Source organism: Branchiostoma floridae, chromosome 12, assembly GCF_000003815.2.
Source record: "Branchiostoma floridae strain S238N-H82 chromosome 12, Bfl_VNyyK, whole genome shotgun sequence".
NCBI lineage: Eukaryota > Metazoa > Chordata > Leptocardii > Amphioxiformes > Branchiostomatidae > Branchiostoma > Branchiostoma floridae.
The window spans coordinates 15,082,955-15,103,947 of NC_049990.1; the positions used below are offsets into that span (position 1 = coordinate 15,082,955).

The 20,993-nt window shown below is 38.5% G+C and overlaps 2 protein-coding genes across 2 annotated transcripts in view; both read right to left on the reverse strand.

Moving 5' to 3' along the window:
* LOC118427040 (serine/threonine-protein kinase PAK 3-like) overlaps window positions 1-6,178 on the reverse strand; it is a gene marked incomplete in the record, with an annotated part of 40,541 nt that extends 34,363 nt beyond the window's left edge. The window contains 1 exon segment of the mRNA XM_035836677.1: window positions 5,972-6,178.
* A 3,077-nt stretch (window positions 6,179-9,255) lies between these two features.
* Window positions 9,256-20,993, reverse strand: part of LOC118427041 (E3 ubiquitin-protein ligase rnf213-alpha-like) — a 28,086-nt gene continuing 16,348 nt past the window's right edge. The window contains exons 39-62 of the mRNA XM_035836678.1: window positions 20,186-20,368; window positions 19,749-20,000; window positions 19,504-19,615; window positions 18,776-19,195; window positions 18,213-18,329; window positions 17,956-18,066; window positions 17,783-17,836; window positions 17,395-17,589; window positions 17,084-17,165; window positions 16,604-16,638; window positions 16,353-16,447; window positions 15,946-16,096; window positions 15,349-15,514; window positions 15,121-15,212; window positions 14,470-14,712; window positions 14,179-14,320; window positions 13,637-13,720; window positions 13,284-13,470; window positions 12,872-13,076; window positions 12,022-12,096; window positions 11,461-11,658; window positions 10,247-10,336; window positions 9,864-10,021; window positions 9,256-9,511 (exon numbers count right to left, since the gene is read on the reverse strand). Coding sequence (XP_035692571.1) covers window positions 9,349-9,511; window positions 9,864-10,021; window positions 10,247-10,336; window positions 11,461-11,658; window positions 12,022-12,096; window positions 12,872-13,076; window positions 13,284-13,470; window positions 13,637-13,720; window positions 14,179-14,320; window positions 14,470-14,712; window positions 15,121-15,212; window positions 15,349-15,514; window positions 15,946-16,096; window positions 16,353-16,447; window positions 16,604-16,638; window positions 17,084-17,165; window positions 17,395-17,589; window positions 17,783-17,836; window positions 17,956-18,066; window positions 18,213-18,329; window positions 18,776-19,195; window positions 19,504-19,615; window positions 19,749-20,000; window positions 20,186-20,368 — 3,610 coding nt within the window. The 3' untranslated portion in view covers window positions 9,256-9,348. The remainder of the gene's footprint in view (window positions 9,512-9,863; window positions 10,022-10,246; window positions 10,337-11,460; window positions 11,659-12,021; window positions 12,097-12,871; window positions 13,077-13,283; window positions 13,471-13,636; window positions 13,721-14,178; window positions 14,321-14,469; window positions 14,713-15,120; window positions 15,213-15,348; window positions 15,515-15,945; window positions 16,097-16,352; window positions 16,448-16,603; window positions 16,639-17,083; window positions 17,166-17,394; window positions 17,590-17,782; window positions 17,837-17,955; window positions 18,067-18,212; window positions 18,330-18,775; window positions 19,196-19,503; window positions 19,616-19,748; window positions 20,001-20,185; window positions 20,369-20,993) is intronic.

The following is a 20,993-nucleotide window of genomic DNA, read 5'->3' on the forward strand; positions in this document are numbered from 1 at the left end:
TAAACAGAAGTGTATTCTTCCTCTTTTGTCAAACATCGCGTACAATGCTTCAAATGGAGTGGTAACTACATGTACATGTATGAGGGTCTGCATGGGGGGTTTCGACAGCGATTTACGCTGAATTCAGAACCGACCCCTACGTATTACCCTAAATTAAGGAAGGTAATTACGCTAAATTTGGTCGCCTCGCTACGAATTACGTAGATAAGATGGTTTTCCCTACGAATTACGGGACATAAAATAGGCTGCCTACGCCTTACGTAAAAGAGCATGCAGACCCTCATGTATTCTTTGATGATAGCTAACACTGCAATGTGGTTTCACTATACAGCTCACTTAAGTAGTATATCAAGAAGTATAGTACATTTTAATGTCTGTACAAAGTGTATATGTCCATAAAAGAAATGGCTGTTATACATTACGTTTGCCCCACCTCATAAATACTACCCTTGCAATGATGGACTACACTTGTGCCCTTTGCGGAGCTAACGCAGGTGGCTTATAGGTACAAGGTACACTCACGGGACACACGTGTTGGCAAATAAAAGCCCTAACGATTCCTCTAGGCAAGATTTTACAGTCCTCATCCCAGGAATACTAATTATATACATCTATAGGAAGTATTCAAGGATGTATGAGGATGAAAAGCCTTCAGATTTTATTTTTACATCAGAAAACCACTTTGATGTTTACTTAGAATGATTGGACTGTTCCATGATTATCAGGGGGAGAAATAATTTGTGGGAGGGACAAGAACGAACTTTTCATTTTTCCGCTCAAGAACATACAATTAATACATATCGGTAAGGCTAAAGCTCTAAAATCTACCAGAAGTCACATCCTCAGTTTTGATCCCAAAGTAGATAGAAGATAACTTCATTGAAAATTGCAGTGTTGCCATTGAATTTAGAACCAATGTACAATGATTTTTAAGGTATGAAGGAAAGTTTCATTCTTATTTTTCAAAAGATTTGCCATTACAGGTGACCACTTGGAGCCTGTTGATGACAAATTAACAATTAAAAACAGTCAACAACATGCGTGGCCTCGTGAGATATCTACTCTACTCTAGACCTTACTACAGTTCTCACACAGTGACAAGACAGTCTCCACTCTCTTACCTACTCACCTTACCTGTTGTTTATCTAGTACATGACCTCTGAGGATTTACTGAGACTTATGGGGTCCTAACAGGGGTTTCCATGTAAGGCACTTTTCACTCTACCATTTCATACTTCAAAAGACAGTCATAACTACAAATGTACATGTATAAAACTATATATCAAATTTGCTATATCTTATGACGACGACGATGTAGTAAAGGCAAATAAGAGGGCAGTAGAAATATCAGCACAAATTATGGAGCCAGAATTGACAAATTTGCACAGTTAAAAATAAATCAGAGACATGTTTAACTAAGTGAGAGTCACACCCAAAGGGAAGAGGTATTTCTGGACTAACTTAACACCATTATCCAAACATAAACAAAGAAAAGGCTATAAGTATAACTTTTAAAGTATAAGCCTTCCAATACCATTGTACAGGTTTTGTCAGATTTTCAACAGAGTTTCTTAATACTTTACAGGTAAGTTTATTTTCTTTGTAAGTCCCTTTTTATGGGCGGTAACTGAAATTTGTGATCAATGTTTATTTGATTTCACTTTAATCTAGTATGAAATCTGAATTTGAAATCCCGACACAACAAGTTGAACAATCCAGATGTAAACTCTAGTATACATTACATGTTTGTTTGTTTTTTTGAACCTCTATTTATTTATTAAAAGCTCAAAACCTCAAAAGATGTTAAAAACACAGGTATTCTCAATACAGTCCTATACAAGTACCCATGGCCTTTTCACTCCATATATCCTGAGGGTACAAATTCTTTTGCCTAATTGTATGACGCCTTCTCTATTTCTCATACATGTTTTGGTAACCGCCTTCTTTTTGTCCTATCTTTCTTTACATATACTAATTCACTAATTCACCCATCTTTACAACAATATACAAACATGATATACATACAGCGATGTATAGTATAATCTCCCAGTAAAATATCCCCCAACCGCAGCCTTCATTGCATACTGTCTTCTTGCCCTACCTGTATCTAGGTATACCTTCCCACCCTACCTGCCCCACCTTACCTTATCCATGATGATTCTGTGGAACACCTTAACACTGTTAGAACAGGTATGGCACTGCTCACAGACAACTGGCCACTGTCCTGGGCACTGGGACCGTGACTACCTACTTCCTGTGAGCACACCGACCACTGGGACAAACCAACATCTCACCGATAAAGGGAGGGAGTAATTTATCAAACATATCTTTCCATACAAAACTGAAGAAATACATTTAGCTTTATAGATATAAACATGTGCGTAATGACTGAATATAAACGCAGCAAATGTCTATAATGATATTATTTGCCAGAAACAAATAGGTATTTGTAGAGAATGATTTGTACCCCCCTGAATGTTTTGACCAATGGAATATTCCATACTAGATGAAGCATCACCTGACCTGCACCATTAAATGGAGCAAAACCCTTGTTACATGATGAGGTTCAGCTGGTTCAGGTAAAACTAGCTAGGTTCCTGAATACACTTTCTTTTCTCTGTTGGGCCATGTTGATGTGATTATATGGATGGCATCTTCTGACAACCCTAAAATGGCATGAGCGAGCGAATAAACAAAAAAAGTTTGGCAAATAAAAAAGTTACCTTCATTATGACATCTATGCATGCATTTAGTCAGGAAGGTTGAACCAAGGAGGTTGAACAAATGACTGAACACAACGAGTATGGTATACTGGACAACGGATTCTTCATTTTTGTTCTTCCACAAATTTGACTTCAGTATGAACTTAAGCGACGTTAGAGTTATCTAGTTGCTGTTTTTCGATATTTTTTCTACAAGATACACCCATGTACTTACTCATTTTGCAGCAGCATTGTACGATTTTCAATATGGTTTAAACTTTTTTTAGGGGGCATATGGTTGAAAATTGATGGGAGAGCGGATGTCATCCATATAATCAAATCAACATATAGGTACATTTTTGTACATTGTAGCTGCTGTGCTAGGACTTCACTGTAAACATAATTCATACAAAAAACAACCTAACTTCCCTTAAACACAATCCAGTCTAGCTGGAGCAAATCGTCCCTGAGTTGTTGTTAATAGTAAAACACGTTAAACTATAATTCCAAGAGGTCTCAGGCAGATTTACGACCACTACACTGCAAGAAGTCGCTACATACTGTATAAATAACTGAAGCACATTTTGTATGCTTGTACAAACAAACACAAGGACAAGTGCCAGCAAGACTCTTCACTGCCAAGGTTGACAACAGCGCCTCCTGTTGGCATGTCATGAACTGCAGGAGGTCTCAACAGCGACATTTACATGCAAATATTACAAGAATCAAAGTCATTAAAAATATCCTTTTACCTTGTGGAGTTAAAGGTAAAATGGAACCAAATCAAATCTTCTTTCGTAAGTATACAGTACGTTGATAACACATTGTTCCATTCAAAAATAGGGGCTAGAGACATTGGTCAACATTTATTTGTCCATGTCAAGTGTTATTGATTCATGGTAGAACAAATACCTCTGGTAAGACCAGTCCAGCCACAGCCACTTGAACTCTGGGCTCAATTGGCATTAGATAACCTCAATAAACCCAACACTGATTCTAAGAAGGAAACTTCAGTTGCTATGTAATCCAAACATTGAGAGCCTTTCAGCGAAATGCCTGAGGTTTCCTCTACCTCAAAACTTATAGTTATACCTTTCAATTTCAAGTCTCAAAGTCTTTCTACAGCAAAAACTTCTATTCTCAGACTCCCAAACAATGGAAATCTCTCTCTGACAACTGTTCCCCTCCTGAATATAATCTTCAAGCCTTCAAAACCAGTTTTCCCTGCTATCTCTTAGAGCATAATTTCCACCATCCACCATCCACTTAGTTCATTGCCTAGAAGTGGTGAAATACTAAGAAACTACTTGTACTTTGACCAGGACCTCCTATGACCCTGAAATGTAACTACACATGCATGCAGTAGTATAGCTCAAGTGAAACCTGTTTTAACCTCTCTTTTTTCCATTAAGCATTATCGACATGCGTAACGGTACAGGGGGACATTGTATGGGTCATGAGCATGGACGGCACTCTGCATAGAGAATGTGTGGTCAATGGAACATGTCCACTGTTCGTAGCTACTGTAAACTCTCCCTTTTTAAACATGTTAAATGAAAAATGTTATGGTGATTTTTGTATCATGAACTAGACAATGTACTATGTAGAGTAGCAATAGAAAAAAGATAAAAAAGTTATTGCCTAATATTGGTATCAAATTTTACTTCTGATTACAAGGCAAGGAAACAGTCCAGATCTAGGAATATTATGGTCACATGATGTACAATTTTTCTTTACATTTCAGATATCAAATATGTTTTATCATTTCTATCGTGGTTCATAATCGGATCCACTCCTAACCCCAACCGTCATACACCCCTTCGCTCTTTGTCTCGCCGATTTCTGCATACATACATACCATATGAGCCGGGATTGATTTTATCTTATACTGCAGTATGGGAGGGACACTGCATTGTCACAATGGATTTGACTGAGAATTAACGACAATTATTCCAACGTTACAGTCTCATTAACTCACGGGAACACTGGCCATTGTCATGCCCAAGCAATTTGAATTCAATCTGCTTCCATGCACATGGATACACATGGATTTCACTCCGACCATGCATGAAAACCAAATCACACCATAACGATAATTTAGTACATCATTTCACATATTTAAGGGAAAAATGCTACCAACAATTGCTACACATATTTAAAGCACTGAACATATAATCATTAGGGTATGACATCATACATGTACAATACATGTACTTTAATTTATGGCAATAAAATGGAACATAGAAATGCAATTTAACATACATGTACCATTGGAAGATTAAAAAACAATGTATTTTCATCTATTTTTGTAACCCTGTATCAATGATAACAAAATTAGCCTCGACACATTTTAAAAGAAGATATAACTTCACTTATCACTATGTGAAATGTGGCGAGTGACCTAGCTTTGAAAAAATGTTAACGAATAACACATTGTTCACTGTTCAGCTTCCAACTCCAAGCTATTTAAACAAAATAGGAACAAAGCTGCTTACAATTCTAAAGCATTTTAACTCAAAAACAATGACATTGACATCAAATTTTAACAGGTAGTCCTAAGCATAACATGAACCACTGTGTGAAATATGATTCAGGAAGTTATGAATAATCATAGCTCATTCTCCCAACATCACACCAGGCACCGTAAAAACTCTGAATATTACGCAGTCGAGCTTTAATTTGTCTGCACCCTCAGGGGCAGACTTATTACATGTATAACCGTTGTATATATATATATATATATATATATATATATATATATATCTTGTACCTAAACCGTCCAAACAATCATGATAATAAATGATTAGATCTATATCGTATCTTTGCCAAAATGAAACTAAATCTGTCTTGTTTTCAAATTGGGGTAGCACTGTATTGAACGAAGAACAACAGAGCCCCCAACACGTCTATTTTTATCAATTTTGCTTATGAACTATAAATAGCACGTGTGGGAAAGTCTAGAGTTACATGAGATGGGATTTAGAGTCGCTCCTACGACACTGACAAGTCAACTAAATTATGATTATGTCTTCGCATACGACACTTTGGAAAAAGATCAGAAGATAGGAAGAAGGAGGTCTACATACCAATGAGGAAGTTTATAGTTTCCTAAACGAGATATAGAGTCTTAGAGTTTGATATAAAATGTATGGTGGGTTTTGGTGTGATTATTTTCGGTGGTAAATATATGCCTCATTGTTAGTATGATGTCATGTAGCAGACAGCCGACCACCACCGAGCGGCGGCCGCCGAACTGTTTCCTGCCTTACCTCGCGAATTCACGGGGACAAGAAGCGATGAGGGACGACTAGAGCAGTCTACAGGATCCCTGGGACGTTTCCTCTGCCGGTCTGGGCTGTCTCAGTGACAGGGTTTCCGTGAAAAAGCTGACGATGTGCAGGAAAATTGTCGCTTCCTCCTGCCGACTTCCACCATTTCCCTACAACATGGCGGAAGTTGAATCGCGGATGGACACTCTTACAAAAAATAGTGCCTGACTTTTAAACTCGAATTCGACAAAACCAGCGTAACTTTTCACTCTAAATTTTTTTCACAATTAATCATAATTATATTACTAAAATATTCAAAGTGCTTATGATCCACATAGTCGATTTTATTGCTGGTAAATAGACTTTATTTTCTCATATTCATCCGCTGCCGCCGTGTCACTGCAAATACCCATCATTCACCTGTAAGGACGGAACCATTTTCTGCAAGGGGCAATTTTGCACTTGACTTTCCCTCGTGGTCAGGTGGTTTCTGGTCATTAAAAAGGGGAATGTCCGTGGTCAGGTCCAAATTTCTGTCTGTCGGGAGTCTTCAAAGATCTTCAAAATGTACTTGGATTGACATGGCATACATTTCTCAAACGAATGAATGAATCATGCGAAACAACTTTGAGCCACCTTGCAAAAGTGAGTTTTAAACTTTTAGGCCATCTTTCATTTGATTATTTCTACACTGTACATGGCACATGAGTCTCAATGCAGTTTAATACGCTTTTGGTTGCCCAGGGCTGGGGTAAATTTTCCTTTATTTAATATAGGACACGTGGAGTGCCCATACGGTCTGGTTGCGCCACTAGTTGAACATTGGTGGTACTGCAGCCATTCTGAATTTCCCGTTTTTGTCTGCCCCGAGTCGACAAGGCAAAATTTCTTGTGAATAATCTAACAGTAGATAAAAGTGGCACTTGATTTGATTTGGACTAATAATTGATTGATTTGTGATTTTATTTGATATGATGCCTGTCTGCGTTAATCCCTGGAATACCTATATATGACCAATAAGCTTTCCAACGGGGCAAATTTTCCGATCAACGATGAGATTAGTTAATGACGAAGTTCTGGAAAGTTGAAGTGAATTGATAATGACAATAAACGCTAGAGGTCGCTTCCATTGATCGCTTGTAAGGCCCTTTGTCCTGCCGTGTCCTGAATAGCGCCAAACGGGTAGTGCTAAACCATTGGAAGAAGGTTCTAGTCTCGTCTCAGCAGCTTGGTGCTCCCGCCGCACTAATCATGCTTTCAAGGTGCAGACCATTGCGCGTAAGACCAGCTGCTACAGGCTCTCGTTCTTCCCTCGGACCATCAAAGAATGGAATGAACTTGAGTCTAGTGTTCAAAACTGAGCTGAGACGGTCTTCCATGCACTGAGCTCCCCCCGCCCATTGTACATAGTGTAAATATGTGTGTAATAGCACTAAATTACACCTGTCCTGTCTTAGCATATGCCCACGTCCTTTTCCTTTTCTACCCTGTGTTTTACACATGCACTAATATTAGCAATTGCGCAGCTAATAATCCAAATCGTGGGCTAAGCAGTATCGAAGATGATGATGATGATTTGAGTCGTGCGCCTAATTTCTGGTTGAGGCCAGAACGTATTGATTGATCGCCCCCGACCCGAGTCATGTGATACTTAGTGTCCGTAATGTTGACATGTCAGATTGATGGGTCGACAGCAAGTTCCACTGTAAGTCGCGGAATTCTGTTTTTTTTTTTTGTTCGCGTTTTCTGCTGTGAGCACAAACTACTGTACTTTTTTTTCGTGTTCCAGGCGTGAACTTGAAACACGTTCGCATATTTGTTTTTAGGAGGCGTATCGGTACAAGTGGAAAACTCTGTGTACGCTAGTATAATGTAAGAAACACAAGCAAATATGTATACAAGTCAAGACATACAATGAACATATGTCCACTTTTTCGTCTCATAACGCTGTATGCTGTATTCAACCTTGCAAATTTCCTCAATCTAATCAGAAAGGAAATCAAAAAGCTAATCAGAAATGGAAAAAAATATATATGCAGTATCTAACAATATAAAATCCTATGGCTTATTATAAGAAAAAAACTTTCTTCAGTACACGCTATATAGTCTATCCATTTTGTACCTCAAACACAGTAGGGAATGAAGTGCACTTCGGCGTATATTTTACTAAGTGTGTTAATTGTAGAAATGTCCTAATTAGTTATATAGAAAGTAGTAATAGATTTCGTTACTACATGTAGACATTAAAGGCACTAAGCAATCTATATTTCTCGTGCTTTTTTAGAAACCGACTATTCCTTAACCTATACAAACCTACATTTTCACATTACCAAGAAGCGAGAAGGAGCCAAGCTTCTATGCTAGACTAGATATATGATACTTTAACATGTATGGTTTGTCTTTACTGTGACCTATACTCGTTTGGGCAAAACGTACAATAAAGGCCTTTATTCCTTCATTCATTATATAACGGGTTTTCACCACTTTGTTATCTGAATGAAGTGCATATTGAAAGCCATGCTGATTTCATTGATTCGCATTTGAAAATGAATAGCTCGAGATCGTGTACGTACATGTGTACAGTTCCACATGATGGTAAATGTGGTAAACATAGAAAGGATAACATCAATGTTTTAGTTCATTAGGAACGTATCCTTTAGGTGAAGATAGGTGTTTCTAAATTTATAATAGCCAGGATGTAAATATATTCGAATGAGACCTTATCAATGAGTTGTAAACTTTGCCAAAAGTGTTGTCTCAAACCACCTATCCTTAAGATAATCCAAAGAGTTCCCAACAAAAAACGTATTAAGCCATAAGCTAAGGGTACAATAAAAAGCAGTTGTAACATCGTATTTAGGTTTATATCAGCCGCAATCAACTTTCATCCGAAAGCAAGCAGCCTAAAGATAACAAAGACAATGCAAAGAATCATAATCATCTAATATCTGCTCGCTCTATTGATATTATTTTGATTGTAACTACCATTTTACAAATGCCTGGTAATCCAACCCAACCTAGCGGCATTTTGGGGAATTACATTGGACTCGCACCGTCGCATTGTATCATTTGAGAGACATAATAGTAGCTTAAGGCACGTGAACATAAAAAGGAATTACTCTAAATATCTTACCTCCATATCTTCATCTATTTCAGTAATATGTAACTACTTGCATAGTTGAAGCAGAGAGCATAGTTGGATTGTCGCTGCATTAGACGTTGAATCAAACTAAAATAAACATTATTCTACCCCCTCAATCAATCAATCTATCAATCAATCAGTCAATTAATGATCAATTAAAGGCTCTTGATATACCCAATTATCATGCGTTGAACTTTGTATTTACTACTGGTTAATTATGTAATCTTCGAAGGTTTCAGTTGCCAGAAGTTGAGTCCTCCTCTTGATTGTAGTTAGCGAGAATCCGCCAGGTGTCGCAGGCGTGCTCTAACAGGATGGTTTCTGGGAAGTAAGTCAGGAAACCGTTGATCTCAGGAGCGTCCTTCTCGTCCAAGTAACCGGCAAGTGTATCACGTAGACTGTAAGGCAATAGAATCTTAAGCATACAAGTTTAAACAAGCCTGGCAGTAAAAGTGTTATATTTCCATGGCGACTATGGTCTCTAAATAGTGGTCAACATAAACTGAAATTCCAAACATTCCTATGGACCAGCATTCTTGTGAACACATTTCTGTACAATTCCTAGAATTATTGCAGACTGAACACAATACTATATTATTTGGATCACCCCTGAGGCGACGCCAAAAATGGAAGAATACCTTACCAGACCGTATTACATTAAAGTACACGTTCGAAGAAACGCACGTGGGCCAACTGTAAGTAGATAAGGAGTTAGAATAAAGGACGTATTGCACGTTAAGTCATACACACCTCCATTCTGGCTTCCTTTTCTCCTTGTCATCAGAAACAACCAAAAACTCGTATATCTCTGCACACAGGGTGTTGACGTCAATGTTCTTTAGGGCATTTCTAAGGGTCGTTACCTGCTCCTCTTCTAACTGTTTTGTGTCGACATTGTCGAAGGGATCCTGCATTGGGAATAATGGATTTAATCGAGCTTAAATGTCGAAAATAATACCTCAGAGAATTACAACATTTGTGCAAGTATAGAATGCTAATTGATGCTTTAAGGATGGTATATCAAAGAGTATAACTTCCATAAAGCATGGTGGATAAACTCCTGCAACATATTGTTTGTTGTAAGGGATGTTTGAACTGCACTGCAGTAAATAAAACAGTAGTGGATAACTCACCTGGCCATTTGCCAGCAACAGTCGCGCTCGCTGAACAGATAAAAGTTGCCAAAGTGACAAGGCATGTTTCAGACGACAGTAGTTTCGCACCTGAAGGTAAAGAAAGTTAATGACTTAACTTAAAGAAGTCATGTCAAAGGTGTTTGGAATTTTGTACGTTTCATACATTTTGTACCCTTCAGACATTTTGTAATGGGACGTTTCATACATTCTGTATGTTTTTATACATTCTGTACGTTTCGTACATTCTGAACGTTTTATACATTCTCACTATCGGTACTTTTAAAACATTATACATTTCATACATTGTGAATGTTTCAAACATTCTGTACGTTTCAAACATTATGTATTTTTCAAACATCATGTACGTTTCATAGATTTGGTACATTTTAAACATTATCCGTACCTTTCTAGCTTTCATACACTGTATGTTTCATACATATACGTTTTAAACACTCTGTACGTTTTATACATTCTTACTACAGGTACGTTTCAAATATTCTGTACATTACGTTATCAATGTTTTGCAGATTTCATACGTTTTTATGACGTCATTGTCGGAAATGACGGACAGTCCAAAGTGGGTAAGCAGTTAGTAAGTGCGTTTGATAATTCTGTATTTCATACCAAGGCTCTAGTCAGGGTCCGTTTTTCCGTCAATTGACGGAAATTTGCTGTGTGTGACGGAAAAATTTTAAAACCAATCTGTCAACCTTGACGGACAAAAATATTTGGTGGAAGCTACAGGCGGCTTGGGGACGCCGTCCACGGCCGTAAGGCCACACACTGTTTGTTTTGCTCTTGTTATTATTGTTGACGAATTCTGTCGGCGCCCTTTCGCATACGATTATCTTATTAGAAACCTGTTTTTCAAAGTCTCAGTTCAGTCTTTCGTGCTCCTGGAATAGTGTTTTCGTGACAATGGGAATCGGCTGACGGAAAAATATTTCAACCTGGCTAGAGCCCTGTTTCATACTTTTACAAATCCATCAAGAACACTCCAGAACCTCGGAGAATTTATAATAGGAAGCCAATGATGACACGCGTCTTTGGCAATTGCACCTTGTATTTTAAACAATGGAATGGAATGGATCCGAAATGGAATAGAATTAAATCTTTTGTAACATACCTTGTTATTTTTATCTCCCTTGTTACATAGGGGTATACAGAATACTGACATTCGCAATTGTAGCTAGCAAAGATGTATTTCTAACCTTGTCGCTGTGAAGGCGTGAAGCTTTCCCCATCTTTAGAACCCTGTGGAGATATTCACCAAGCAGTCTATCTCCATCTCCTCCAGCGGATGCCAAGAAGAAAATGGCAATGTCCACGGCGGCCAGTGAGACACAAACATTCTCAAGCGATGTTGACTCCAAAACAATCTGCCGTTGTATTGGGATGCTGATTGTCTCCTGTGCACGGAAAAAGAACTTCGATGTGATACTTGAAATGCAGAGGAGCTTTACAAAAATACAAGGCGTGGCTATATATAGTGGCACTGGTTTTACTATAGATCGGTCACCGTGAATTTGGATGCTTAGAATTTCAAAAGTCTTACCAAACCCAAGCTACTTGTTTCAATTTTAACCGTCTCTAACCGTACAGCAATGAGCCTGTGTATATCATAAGATCATTCATATACTATTACGGTTGTACATGTATTTGCCATACTACAGCCAAAGAGAGATTGGTCTTGGTACTTAAGAACATGTATAGAGTCAAAATCTTCAGTGGTTCAATTTGAAGTAAACAGTGTGGTAAAAATGATTTATTACCTGTGGAATTTGTTTTCGAACTGCAGTGAACATGGCGACATCTCTAGCTTCCTGACGGAACTGGAACGTCTCGCACTACGTGAAAAATATTAGAATCAACCAGTGCATATTATTCCGATCATCATAGAAAAATATAAGAATCAAAATACGTATTTCTAAATGGGAAAAGTAAAACATTTTTTATGGTTACGTTCACAATTATGATGACCAAAATCTATTACTAAATATCTTTCTTTCTCCCATTATCTCTTCATGACAAAATCGAATATCCACCTGTTCCAACATAAATGTGTGAATAGTCCTATGTGTAAATGTGGTCACCCTAACGAATCAACTATACATTATTTTCTACACTGTTCTCTATACAATGATGCAAGACTTGATATGTTGTCATCTTGTTCATGCAGGATATCTTACCATTGACCCAAGACACACCACTGAAAATATTGTATGTTCAACTCTACTTAGGGGAAATGCACTCTTATCTCCCATTCAAAATTGTGTTTTATTTGATGTCGTATTCAAGTTCATCCAACAGACAGGTCGTTTTTAGTTTTAGTTGATTATATAGCCTTATTTGATTATTCCTAAGTTTGTAAACCAGCTGCACGTTCATTCTGTTACTTGATTCCTTGTTTATTTTGACTTCGTTATCATTATCCATTGACTATGTTATTTAGTGTTCGTTATTTTGTATGTGTGTCCTTATTTTTGTCATGTGTAAGAGGAGAAGACCCAGATAAGCAACTTTGCTTTTTGTCAAATCCTCGTTAAATAAATGTGAATAAAAAAAAATCGAATATCTATGACTATGTCGTGATTAGTTACAGACAGACAACGGAAAGGCTACCTCCTCCACAATTTTGCACTTCCCGCACAAGAAGCGGTCAATCAGTCGATTCTCCAGTGCCGCAAAGTCATATCCAACATGCGTTCCTTTTCCTATTGCCAGGGAGTAGTTGCAGTGGCTGAGAACCAGGGGCATGAGGTCCCGGGCCGGGTCACATGATACCACGTTACTTGCGCTGACGTCAGTCCAACACCTCAAGGTACCACTAGAAATGAATGTTGAACAAATCACTCCATTGGACGAAATTAGCAGTCACGGCAAGAAATATCTTAGGAATGTACGGTTTGGTATACAGATTCAACTAAGTGTGGTGCTGTCATGTTGATTTTTGACAGTATAATTTTCTAGTCTCTTTTTAGATCAAATAAATTTTCTCCAATGGAGTCTCATATTAATATGGCTCTAAACATACTCATCCTGCACATGGGACGTCTTCCGGTAAATATCCAGGAACTCGTTGTTCTTCCTTATAAGGAAGAGAACAACAGCCGTAATACAAGACGTGATGGTTGCATCCTCCTTCATTGGCAACAGGTGGTACAAACTTGTAGTTTGTACATCGATGACTGGGCCCATATTCTCGGGCCGAGGAATGTTATCTGAAATATTAACAGCATCATCAGTAATATTGTTTGCTAGTGTGTGGTAAAGTGTGGTCTGACTCAACCTGGTCACTTTTACATGTTTCGACCAAACCTGAATCAATATGAACGAATATGCAATGAATAGTAGTATAACCAAGGGAACAAATGTGTGGTGTGATACCTTGCTGAAGAAGCAATGGTCGGATGTTGGTCCAGATATTGCTGAAGCGTTTCACCAGCATTTCACACTCGTCCCTTTGTTGTCCTGTAGGGATGATACAAGGAAACAAGACATCATATCCTCTCATTATAAATGTGCTATTGTACTTTATGAAACAGATGAGAACGTCGATGAACGTTTGACATAAACGTCGATGAACGTTTGACATCAAAGTAGTGAGATAACCCAAATAATAGTTACCCATCCAAAACAAGAAGTTCCACTACAGTAAAATAGCAAATAGCAAAGCCGCTGGGGGAGAGGGGGGGGGGGGCAATGTAATCAACTTGTGTTTTCGTTAGATCCTATCAACATATCAGATTTGAAACTAATCTATCAAGCCCTGAGTTAGTTTGTTCACTAACAGACAGGCAAGCTAAAATTCAACCTCAAAGACATAAAGCATGGAGGTAAAGAGTTGAAGACAAATTTCAGATAGCCAAATAGGAAACAAAAATAGGAAAAAATTCAAGACAAGGTTAAGAAACACTGTAAGACATTACCTTCTGGTATGCTCTTCAGAAAGTCGGCAATCTTCATTGTTAGTGCTTCTGTTAGGTCGATGTTGCGGTGATATCTAGTCTTCAGGAGTGTGGTCAGATGGATAATGTCTGGTAGGTGACACATGGCTGACAAAATGATGGCCTACACAATTGATGAGTGAGAGAGAAAAACGGAATTGTGACCGACAACAAAGATCTGCGGTAACGAAAGCTATAGCTAAACATCGAGAAAACAAAATATAAAGAAAAGAAGTAAAGACTCAAGGAATGCTTCTGAAGAACATAACTTACATTGTCCAAGAACATCTTCAATATTGGGAATCTCGCCTGATGTTCAACAAAGCGGCGAGACATGTGCTCCAGGCTCACACTGGGTCGGTATTGCCACATCTCTGGGAGCCCGATGACATTTTCCAGGGATAGTTGATCAGGACGAGTTGTGTCGTCGTGCAAAACGCGGTGAAACGACGTGTCAATAAGGCGATGGTCACAGTCAACAAGTCGATTTGCTTCCTGAAGTCTGCTGTCCAGATTCTTTATGGATAGAACAAGCACAATGTATCACGCAGCAAAACATTTTTCAATGAATAAACGTGAAGCATACGTACATATGATACTTTTATAGACTTTGCATGATAGCTACATATTAGATGAACACTATTTCATTTATCCATCTATGTATTCAACACTGGCCCTAAAATATTATTTCCCTTATACTGTAGCTCTGTAACTATTTCCAATATGTTATACCTATACTGCAGTATCGATTGGGCATACCCTCCTCTTGTGCTTACACTTGTAGTTTTATGAATTGAATAGATCATATAAAATTCATTGCAACAGTTACAAACAGTTACAACAGTTACAAACAGTTACAACAGTTACAAACAGTTACAACAGTTACAAACAGTTACAACAGTTACAACAGTTACAAATAGTTACCTGAAGAAGTGGCTTGATGTAGGCATTGTTGAAGGCTTCTTCCCAATTCTGGCGACCCTGTGTCGATGTCCATGCAACATTCCAGACTCCTACTAGTAATGGGATGAGACATAGAATTAGACAGAATTTAATGTAATGTAGGCTCTTTCTTTTGTACTGGCTAAAGATCATCTCGGTTCGAAAATAAACCCTGATCACTTTCAACAGAGGGACGCTTCAAATACTTACCTGCATTGATGTGAGGCACATTGGTCAGCAGAATGTGCACCAACAATGTTGCGTCATCAATGCTGCGGCCAAGGACACTTGCGAGGTCATCAAGGTCACGATTGAGGTGGCGCCAGAGGAAGTCGTTGATGTCCACCGGCACCGGTCGAACAAAGTTGGTAAAAGGCTGTATATTGGAAGGAAGAGCCTTTGTCACACTCGTAGAAGTTACTGCATCATGAAATATATTACTTTCAAAAGCATACATCACTAGTAACATGACTCCTTAGTAGGCAACATGACTCAACACCACGGGTAACATTGTCGCTGAAGAATGGTGGTTTTACTTGTAGAAATATTCCTCGGATAGGGCCACACCTCGATCACGTTAAAGAGTAGGGGTCCTTCCCGATGCGAGTGGTTTAAAACTTACAGGCCTTTGGTCTTACATGAGGCAATTCCGGTCGTATTCAGGTCACCCGTGTCAGCACCGAATGACGTCCTTCGAGACACTAATTGTAAGCTCCTCGCAATTGAACCCCTGACTGGATAGAGAGAGTAGGAGAGAGTCGTCATCACTTTAGCTCTTACTTTGAATATCATCGTAGAGAACCTCACCTGTGGGTTTCCATTTGCACCGTTTAACATTGCTGCATGCAGGACAAGGCGCGTCATGACGGTTGCGAATTGAGAAAGCTGCCTCTCCGGGGCAGGATCGTGTCTATCCTGAGCGTCACCAATAATGTGCCCAGTAGATGTAGCATCATCCCTGTTGAAAATATTATCAGTGTATTTTTTGGATGGCATATATATATAGATACTGAATTGGGTATTTGTACCGCGCCACACATAACGTTATATCAATACGATCTTTAAATTACTCATACATTAGAGAATTTGTTTCACAACCATAGAAAGAAAGAAAAAAACATCGATATGTAAGGAACTTTCACTCACTCAAACAAGAACACACGATTGGAGAAGGGTAATTAAGAAACGGGCAAATAAGCATAGGTCATACGTACTGTCTTCCAGGACGATTTCCAGTCAGAAGTTTGTGGCCAGTGCCTCCAATGTCTGCCCCACAATGACATTTCCCCGTATAATAAGGTCTCGTACACTAAATGAAATACCAAAGACAACGAATCAGGCAATCATGATAAAAGAAATGTGTATGTTAGCAATTGAGGAAAATGTTGAGCAAAACTCCAAAGTAAGACACATTAAAGGACACGACTAATACATTCAGGACGTTATAATTAATGAGTGTACGCACATCTCCGATGACGTAATGATGGCCATTAGGGCACTCTAAAAAGGAGAGAAACAATTCATTAGTCAATACTTTTAAAGTGCCTTTGACACCAAAATACAACGAACATTTCCTGATAACATTCAGCCCTAAGAGCATTATGTTTTTTTGTACAACAAAACGTTCATTGAATGATACTTGTAATGGTATGATGGTTTCTTGTAATCAGGAACTGTTGTAAGCACGTATCATTGTTGACATGAACAATTAAAACACCGACATGAACAATTAAAACACCTAATGCAGTAATTTATCCAATGTTCTAAACTTTTATTTACATGGATTATTTTTTGTGTAGTGGAGCATGCATGTTTTTAAATCTTATTTCAATCTCTTATTTGGAGTGGCAAAATCATAAGCCGGTCTGAAGAGGCTTAAGTCAAAATTGACTTAAACATTCTTTTCATACTAACAGTTCTTGCGATAGTGACGTCTTATACTTACGATACCAGGCAACGTCTTGGCTTGCAAAAGCCTTCTTTACTTCTGGTAAGGGGTCTTCTGGCATTGTCGGTAGGTAGTGTGCCTGTCCACAACAAGGAGGATAGAATTACAAATGCCGCATAGATATTTTAACGACTATTAGAAAGGTGTGAAAAATTCAATTTTTATACTTTACGGCCCCTTGGTATCACACTCTACAGTATCAGACATAAACTTACCAATATGTTGATGCATAGATTAAGACTAATACAAGACTCCAAGATAGCTTGTGTGAAGGTATATAGAACAAAACAACACAAATTACGGCATACCATCATGTTATGGGGCGCAACAACCAGGGCTTTCAGCGGTTCTAACAGAGGGTTCGATGGAGTTGTAGCCAGTACAACGCCGAAGTGGATGATCAGTGCCGAGACACTTCGCTGTCGAGGGGGTTGATTTGGTTCGAGTGAAAGCCTCGTACAATGTCCACCGTTCTTGTTCTTGATTAACTGTTCAGCAAGTTCCTTCAGAGTATGATATGTAGAATTAATACAGTTCAACACACGAAAATTGTATTTAAAAAAGGTGTTGAATACAGACTATCATAGACTAAGAATTGTGACATAGCTTGATATGGTAGACAAAACGAAAGAAAGAGATTTACTCATAAAATGCACATCCGTTAACCCACGCACTATCCATAGCATGAAAAGTCACCTTGTTTCTGATGACTGCTGTAGAGCGTGAAAACTGGACCAACATCTGTTGCATCTGGATTGGAAATTGTAGAATAAATCAACTTATTAATTATGATACACGATACAAAAAAGATGTCATGATACAACAAAGTACAAAATGTCTGAAGGTGATAAAATAGTATATAGCTGTACCTGACATATGACGTTTGCATTCTGTTCTGTCGAGACTACTGCCAATGTAACTTCCGTGAAAATGGCGAGAAGCGTCAGCACTTCTTTGTCGCGTTGTGGAACGTCAGGTTTCTGCGGAAGGCAGGTGCACAGGATTCAATGACAGGTACACAAGATTCGATTCGTCAGTCACATTACTAACATTCTCCCTGCTTCCTACAGCAATGACATGACCGCCCTGTTCGAGCAACACAAACATTGAGAATGATAGGGCATACCTGAAGAGCGTGGACTAGCTGATTGCTGTCATTTGTGAGGATGGCTTTTGCTGTTGCCTCTCTTATTCGTTGATATGCTTCTCCATAGACAACAAAGCGGTCCGGCACAACTTCTTCCTGCATGAACGTAACATTAGCGTTTAATCTAATTTATATTTGTTTATTTATTTTATTAGGCTTCTCAGAAAGAAATCTGAGAGGTGTCGGCAACAGGATTACTATATCCTTTACAGAGTACAGTTAAAAACAATTATAATACATGTATGAGAAATAAGCGCAAATAACTAATTTCTTGATGCATTCACATAAATGACAAAACATTCTAATCAATGATAAAAATATCAGTAATAGCAAAACACAAATAATGGAATCTATAAAACCAGACGGTGAGTGAATATCACAGAGAAGAAAGTAATTAAAGGTATTGAAAATGGTATCTTGAGCAACAAACCACAACCACGTACTACGGGTTCCTCTTAGATAGATAGCTATCATAACGTTTTCAGTCACTTTAAAGATAACGAAAATATACACTTTGCTTAAAACTTTAACTTGTGTCTTACCTGATTGCCACGCAATTCAGCTGGCAGAAACCATTGTGATCCTTTGGACTGGCCTATAGACAGCAGTGTGTCTAGGCCGTGTCGTCTGTACAGATACTTCGGAATGAACACCTTTGGCCACCTTGTCACTGCTTCAGAAACGCTGAAGAGTGCTTGAACATTCTCAAACAACCTTCGAAGAGCTCGTTGGCTGTGGTCGTTGAAGACGCGTCCCGTTGGCTGATTTACTTCGATGTACATTAAGTCACATGCAACAGACAGGCCGAATCGGATGGAAGCTATCATATTTAACTGTAACATTAGAGGTATGCTTGGAAACCCTTTGCAAAGTCGTGCTGCTTTTTGCTGTTCCCTGGCAGCCAGTTCTACGAGATGAGCTAGTCGTCCTGGCGTACGGTCTACTTGACTGCTCAAGGCATTCTGTAAAAATACATTAACATATGATGTGTTAATGAGATAGATACTAATATCTTTCAATACGTGCTCTGACCAGCTTTTAAATTCCATAAAAGATGAAATTAACTTATTGATGGATTATCTATGCTGCAGATAACAAATGTCTTCCTAGTGTACACAATAGCTAACTGTGGGCAAAATGACATCCCTGTGCAACACATTTGCTCTTTCGACTAGTACATTTGCCGGCAAACTGAAATGCAAAATTAATTAAGTTGTAATGGACTTGTTTGACACAAAACACGCCCAGTAATAAATTTATGACAAAGTACCTCCATGCACTGGACAAAAATGATGCAGACTTCTATAGCATCTTCAATGCTTCCAGCAAAGTCTCGGGCCCCTTCAAAGTATGACTCCAAATGTGCACACACGTCAGCAAACCTGGACAATAAATGGTTCTTAATTAAGTCATGCAACAACATAATTTAGAAGTGTTGAATTATTCTCAGTTATGTCTTCATAAACTGGCTCTAGTAACAAACAGTTTGATACAGATGACACAAATTTGTCGTACTTGAAGCGTAGCAGCAGCTGCAGCAGGAAAGACCGAATGATGGGCGTTCGATCGACACAGTCGTCTTCAAACGGAGAGAAGCCCTTCGTTCTGGCCCGGTTTTTATCCACCTCCCTCACGATGTATCCAAGAAGCATGTCAATGACCTCCTGTTTCGGTGGTGTATCATCAGCAAAGCAGAACATCGACACGACATCCATGAAAAACGCATTGCTTCGACGTCTGAAGTCCTGGTGTTTCCGAAGTGCTTCCCTACAAATACAAAATAAAATCAAAGACATTGCAATGTAAAAACATATATAAAACCCACACCATAAAACCAACAAAATGCTCTTATTTCTATAAGTGAAATTCTGGATGAAAGATGTTCACCAATAATTCAACATTAGACGTGAAGTTCTACGTACTTGTGGTCTGTTTTACGATAGTAAACATACCTCGATTGCATAGACACGGTAAGTTGGAAGTCTCCCGGGACAGGCTGTCTGCATGTTGGGCACGTCCGTCTGTCAGGCCTTAACCAGTTTTTAAGGCAGCCCTGGTCACATACATGTTTGCACGGTAGTATGACAGGTTGGCTCAACTCGTCCAGACAAATACAGCATTCAGTTTTACCAGCACTTCGATGATATGAAAGACACATTATTTAACATTTGAACACAAAATATCGTGAGTACAATGTATAGATAAGATATTGGCACACGTAGATTTTACAAGAGAGATTGACACAAAGAATGCTCTAGACCTTGATAAAAGCTATCTCCGTCGTGAAAACTAGACCGAGTACAAAAATATAGAATATTAATTGGTAAGAATAACCTTTCTGCGTGCAAAGGCACTTCAACTTGTCAAAATGGGATTACCGTAAAACCATACCTTAACATTTTTGTGCGACATTTGGCTCCCTGACTCGAACGAGACTGGATTACGTCACATTTTCACATATTGCACAGATAACCTAGATGGCTTTACTACTTCGTTTTAGCTTGTTTTACCTTTGTTCTCTATTAGAATAGCAAAATTGTCTTCAAGTCTTTTGTATATCAATTCATGGTTAGGATATAAAACCAGACCAGTGACAAAGGAAGTAAAATAAATACAAGTGGGTTTTAAAAAAACATTTAGCCCCGGAAAGTATTGAGGTCAGTGTTTTGAAACCCATCGGAAAAAACAGAGAGTAATGCTAGTTAGACTTAATTGTCATATTCTCAAGAACGTCAAAATATACACAGGAAGAATCAACAT